This window comes from Etheostoma spectabile, chromosome 8 (genome assembly GCF_008692095.1).
Source record: "Etheostoma spectabile isolate EspeVRDwgs_2016 chromosome 8, UIUC_Espe_1.0, whole genome shotgun sequence".
Taxonomy (NCBI): domain Eukaryota; kingdom Metazoa; phylum Chordata; class Actinopteri; order Perciformes; family Percidae; genus Etheostoma; species Etheostoma spectabile.
The window spans coordinates 24,223,532-24,230,146 of NC_045740.1; the positions used below are offsets into that span (position 1 = coordinate 24,223,532).

The 6,615-nt window shown below is 41.1% G+C and overlaps 1 protein-coding gene and 1 long non-coding RNA gene across 2 annotated transcripts in view; one reads left to right on the plus strand and one right to left on the minus strand.

Annotated features, from left to right (window-relative positions):
* slc38a8a (solute carrier family 38 member 8a) overlaps positions 1-6,615 on the minus strand; it is a 20,511-nt gene that overhangs the window by 4,523 nt on the left and 9,373 nt on the right. The window contains exons 3-6 of the mRNA XM_032524150.1: positions 5,895-6,051; positions 4,750-4,851; positions 1,876-1,933; positions 96-210 (exon numbers count right to left, since the gene is read on the minus strand). Of these exons, the coding sequence (XP_032380041.1) occupies positions 96-210; positions 1,876-1,933; positions 4,750-4,851; positions 5,895-6,051 (432 nt within the window). The remainder of the gene's footprint in view (positions 1-95; positions 211-1,875; positions 1,934-4,749; positions 4,852-5,894; positions 6,052-6,615) is intronic.
* The window catches only part of LOC116694466 (uncharacterized), a 26,372-nt gene that overhangs the window by 966 nt on the left and 18,791 nt on the right, over positions 1-6,615 (plus strand). The gene's annotated exons all lie outside the window — the stretch shown is intronic.

Consider the following 6,615-nt stretch of genomic DNA (forward strand, 5'->3'; position numbering starts at 1 on the left):
AATAATAATAAGCAGCGTGTGACCAGTTTCTACTTTGTTAAAATCCAAACGATGCCCAACCTTACTGCTGATGTTGTACTGGGAGCTTGTCTGACCTGTAAGGGAATAGATGATGAGACAGATGATCATGGAGACCACGGAGATGAAGACCCAATGAGAGAGCCGCTGGTTCTCCATGCTGCTGTAGATGGCGATGGACGCCTCGTGGCACTGGAACAAACACACAGACGAGGTGATTAAGGGTAAGGTCAACTGTTGGCGTGTTTGGTTGGAATAAACGCCAGGGATGGCGGGGACTAGCTGTTGGTCAGGCGGATTGGGAGCCTCTTTAGTTGCCAAACTTGGATTTTTTTCTCATCTGTTGGAGCTCAGAGTGCAGGGTGAGGATTTCAGCGGTTCTTATTATCTCTGATCTCTCTCTCTCTCTCTTTCTGCCGGTGGGATGAACTGAGATGAGAAAGGGCTTTAAATGAAGGATAGGAGCTGCAAGCGGCACAATGGGGTGAGTTAAACCATCACAGAGGTCAGGATACAGACTCTCGTCCCCACTTGATCCCAGCTGCCATTGCCCAGGTTTTTAAATCTCACTTCCCATTTCCTGCCTTCCCCTCTTCCACTCTTCTCAGGATCTCATCAGCTTTCTTTTCAACCCGTTGCAGTGCAATCACTCACCCTGAAGGAGCGTGTCTCTGTGTGTGTGTGTGTGTGTGTGTGTGTGTGTGTGTGTGTGTTTTTTTGAGAGGACATGCGTCTGTCAATTTGTACTTTCCCCTTACTTTTATTAGATCCTACCAGCATCCCTCAGGAGTAACCTTGGAAACTTGAGAAGTTACACACACAGCCGGGTTGCTTTAGATTGACAAAATGATCTTTTCCCCCCACACTCTACTCTGCTATTAAATAGGAAAGGCTCACTGTTCAGCAGGGATCCCGCGGAGCACAGTGGCCCCAGGCTGCTGACCTTCACTCCACTAAAACACACCCTCCTAAGGAAGTCCACTATAGTATCCCTTCAATATATGTCCTTGTCACAACATAGAAATATGCTAAAGCACTCATTTACCTCTAGTAGTGCCACGCCATGGTTTGGAGTTATGGTATTTGTCCAGGTTTTCTATGAAATGTTTGCCTCCAAGCCAGCACAATGGAGGTGAATGGAATTGTGTTTGTGGTGCTCACAGCAACATTCAATAAAATAAAAAAAACGCGATATGAAACAAAAGTCATTTCTCTGTATTTTCTCAGTAATGCCAATACACAATATATAGCTCAGTATTTTTTTTTTAAGAAGTGGACTAAATACAGTTGTAAGTCAGTTGTAAGTCAAAGTCACAGTGTGTGAATGGTGAATGGGTGCTGTACTGTAATTTGGTAAAAGTGCTTTGAGTAGTCGTTAAGGCTAGAAAAGCTCTATAAATACAGTCCATTACTAACGTGGCATGTGCAGCACAGACGCCTTGTTTTTTATTTTTGATATGCAAGTTGTCATTGTTTTGATCAGCACAAACTATATTCCATTTACCTCCAGTGTTTTAAGCGGAGTTGTCAGAGACAGACGTGGAAAAATATTGTAAAACCCCAAATAAATATCTAAATATGTTTTCTGTAATTTAGGTGAATCCTCCCTTTAGGGTCAAATGGACATGGAGATTTCACACTTCATAGCTTGTTGGGTAATCATATTATAATGTAGTCACATCCATGTATTTGCTATTTGGCCACCATAGCTGAAGCATGGACGCATACATACATAAACCTTCCCACACAGCTAAACACTCAGTGGCTTGCAGCCTTACCACAGCCTGATGTTCCAAACACATGTTAACTCAGTCTCAAAGGCTCTTACATGAATACATTTAAGGTTGTTCCACTCACTTGGAAACCAAAGCAGATGGTGGGGATGACGCTGAACATGGAGGCCCAGGAGCTGATCCTGCAAACAGACAGGAGATGCCAGTCATTTGTCTGGAATTTACAAATACCACGACAATGTGAAAAATAAGATATAAGTTATTATTCATAATGCCATGGCATTTAGAGACAGTTGACCACAGAGTTCATCCGTCAATCACAGGCGCATGGCTGCCAAGAGCAGCCCAGGTAAGTCAGTGAGCCAGACAGAGCGCCGTAACAGTGACACAGAGCTTAAGAAGAGGAGCGAGCAGAACGCTTTTCATCTACTTTTCTGTCATTGTGGCCTGGATTCAAGCAGATTTATGGATGAGATGCGTGACAGTTATATTTCCTGGAAGCAACCTCACTATATGAACTTGCTGTAGGCATTAAGTATATTTATGGCATAGACAAGACAGCCTCAAGTAAAAAACTTTACTTTTTAAAAGACATCAAAACTAACTGTATTCTAGTTTTTTTCTAGTTTCTATCCTTCATTTTCACCCAAACTACTCAGGTTTGAAGGCAAACTATACACCTTGCTTTAGTCATGCAGAAACAGTAAATACAGGCTGGTAAGTTGTTTGTTCAAAACAACAATGGCTGCTCTTGAAGAGATAAGATGCTGCAACAGCATCAGATCTATCACAACTGAAGAGTATTTCTTCATTGAAAGAAGAGCAAAGACTGACATCAAAGGCTTTTCTCAATGGAAAAGATGTTTTCACTCTTTTAAGACTGATTCCTGGCCCAGGCCCCGGTTGTTCCTCTGCTCCCGCTCTCTATGTTGCCATTCTCAAAACAACTTTTCCAGCTAGCAAGCTACATGCGGAAAATGGCAAGTGTAGAAAAAGATTGTGCTTGGTTCTGTTGGGTAAGATTTACAAAGAATATGTTTACAGCCTTTACTCTCTAACTGGCACGTTTTTAGACTGATTGGTAGGATCTCTGTGGACGAAGTACACACAGCTATACACTGGTAAGAGCATATCACATGTAACCATGCATCCAGCTAATTTAAATAGTTCACGTTACTGTATTGTGTGAACAGTTAACTTCAATTCATTTTGTATGTGGCGTTTTATTTGCGAGGTTGAAATGTTCCACCAAAACAGAGCCACCATCCATGCGTCCGGAGTTTAACGCCAACCCAGACGATTGTGATTGGTTTAAAGAAATGCAAACAACCCAGAGTTTTTTTGTCCTATATTAGAATGTACAGTATGTGTGGTGCAGCCAGACCTTACTCCACAACGCCGTGGGGCCTATGGTCTAGCAATAGAGCTCAACAGTCCTGCCACTCCTCCGAGAGACCTTGGGTTCCAGAAGTTAATTTCCCATTCATTTCTCCCATTGATGTCTGGAAAAATCTGTCTATAAAGAGTTTTAGACCAGGCCTTAGGCTAACCAGCTACGCCGTGACTCATAAGCATACAACACATCATTTTGAATAAAAAATAAACAGTAAATCCCCAAAAATACATACATATACGTATTTTTCATTTCTGAGCGAAGGAACTACTCATCCCATAAACCACCGCGCACCACTGAATATTTTAGTTGAAAAGACACAATCGCAAAAGAGTCTCTTGAACTTCCAAACCGACAACAAACTTAGGCACCTTTTCCTCCAAACATAGGGATTTTTATAAAGTGCATGTACAGCTAATAGCAGTTTTTTCATGAATACTTAAGAAAGAAAGAAATTGATATGACTCATACAGTATGAGCCTGTATTAGCCTAGCTAAAGTGAACAGATAATGTTAACCAACGCTTGTCCCACATGCTGGCCCTTACAAAACCCATAAGCTGACCCTCGGACACACTACATTTAATAACGTGACCCGATTGAAAGTGGTTTTCACCCCTTTGGACACTCTTGTTCTCGTCCTTGTAAAAAGCCATCATGGTAGCCAAGGAGATCATGATTGCACTGATAAGTCTACCGTGCAGAAATGCAACACAGTTTTTTTTTCTTCTTTTTATTAAAGATAGTACAGTAGACAGTGATACTACAGCAGCAAAGACTCTAACGGACTTTCACAGGGTTTAACCAAACAGTCACATGACACGAGTTCCACCAATCCAAGGCATCACTGTGGGATTGATCAGGATTGTGGGTAATGAAGTACTTATCCGGGACATTTATCTCAAAACAAGGTTGGTGCCCCATGAACTTTTGGCATCTATATTTGCATATATAATTGCTTAGTCCTGTCATAGCTGGTTTAACCATCAACGTTTATGATTTTATGGCTTGTACTCCAATTGTTAAAGAAGAAATTTTTACTTCCGGAACCGGCTGTTGCGCTCTATGCATGACTAGCCCGTGATGGACAGATGGTTCATCCAGTCACCTGCCAAATATTTTTTGAAAGTGTCTACCCTTTTCCAAACAGTTTCCAGGAACAACTTTTCAGATCGTTCTGTGTAAAAAAAACAAAAAACACATCTGACGCAAAACCCACCCACCAGCACTAATTTACATGTTATATCTCAAGTTGTTTAATCCAAACAAGTGTAAAAACAACAATTTGTAGTTTAGTTCCCCCTGCTACCAGTCTGTATGCAGGTAGCAGGGCGAAGCTTCATTTTTAAAAAAGGACAAAAAAAAAGAAATAGACACTTTTATTTAATTCTCTACAAGAAAGTGAATACGTGTAGCTTGTTATGAAAAAAACAGGAGGACTCCAGTTCTTAAAAAAACCAACGAGTTAGCTACAGCATTGAATGTGTCTGCAACCAGACACATTTGTTATCTAGAGACACACACACACACACACACACACACACACACACACACACACACACACACACACACACACACACACACACACACACACACACACACTTACCCACTAGTGAGCGGGGTGATGTGAACCAGAACAGAAGGCGTGGTGTGGTATTTGATGATGATGGCGATGGTCAGGTAGGCTGCAGCCAGAGTGCCTAGAACACTGTGAGGGGACAGAGACAAAGCACTTGGTTCAGACAGAATGAAGACAAACACCGAGACATTTGGGAAAAGTGCAATGGATGGCTGGATTACTGAAAACTCAACACTTGGGCTGGGTATCGTTCAAAAACGTTCAATACCGGTACGGCTGAAGAATAATAATAATACTGGCAAAAACAACAGGGTCGCTGCTCGGCCCTAATGACAAAGTTTCAGCAGGTTTCACCAAGTCAAATTTAAGACTTCTAAAGGCCTTTTTTAGACCATAACTAATGAAATTTTAGACCTGTATCACAACATCGACTAAGTCCTAAATTCAAATGGGGGGCCTCTGACGAGCTGTTACCACCACCATCTTCAGACAGAGAGGACATTATTTCTACTTGCGTTGTAACCCCGGTGGGAGGTGTGCTCATGACAAGAATCACATGTATCTTGATTGAAGTGAATTAGGTTTAAATCCCCTACGTTTACAATGAATGAATGATATTTTTGCAATTTGACACATAAAAATCCACAATTAACATATACACAAAACTGAGAATGCACCTCAAAATGACAATATTTTTAGAGCCCCTCCCCCCAAATAAAAAATTTCATGAATCACATTTTCAGGGGAACCCATATCTTAATAAGCTCCCTGTAGTTTGCACCCTGGGCGTAATGTCAGTATATTTGGACCAAAAAGAACTACAACCCCACAGAATTAAAAAAACAGAGCATTATAGATAGCACAGCCTGTATAAGATCATTTAAGATCTAGAACATAATACTTCGGCAAATTTGAGGCCTTAAATTTTGGTTTTGAAACCCTGAATAACATTTTTAAAAAGCAGCTTTTTTTTCAAACCCACACTAAAACTACAATTAAATTTGACTTAAAGTCAGAAAAATTATATAATAACTTAAAATCCAAAATGACAAAACGGACAGTAATCCGTCCGGTATTATGGGTATTATGTCTTATTTCTAAACCATATGTGTGTGGACAAATTTGGAAGTGACAAACGCCAGCACCCCCACATGGACCATGGGACAGCTGACCTGGTGTATTTCTGAAAGCTGATCTCTCTGGAGATGGACAGCGGCAGGATGAGGAGGATGCAGAGCAGCACCAGGCCGAAGCGCTGGTCTGTGTAGACGTGGTACGGCATCTCTGACTCCGGCAAACCAGTTATCAGCTCATATAGGGAGCCGCACACTAACGGGGAAACAAGAACACACAGACATGAAATGCAAGCACAGAAGTCAACATCTAGGAAGTATAGAGAATGCTACATCGGTCCCAAAGATATAAGGAACATAAGAAGTCAACATCTAGGAAGTATAGAGAATGCAACATCGGTCCCAAAGATATAAGGAACATAAGAAAACATCTAGGAAGTATAGAGATTGCACACGTCCCAAAGAATATAAGGAAAAAAGTAACATCTAGGAAGTATAGAGAATGCTACATCGGTCCCAAAGATATAAGGAACAAGAAGTCAACACTAGGAAGTATAGAGAAGCTACATCTGTCCCAAAGATATAAGGAACATAGAAGTCAACATCTGGAAGTATAGAGAATGCACACGGTCCCAAAGATATAAGAAACAGAGAAGTCAAATACTAGGAAGTATAGAAGAATGCTACATCGGTCCCAAAGATATAAGGAACAGAAGAAGTCAACATCTAGGAAGTATAGAGAGTGCAACATCGGTCCCAAACATATAAGGAACAGAAGAAGTCAACATCTAGGAAGTATAGAGAATGCTACATCTGTCCC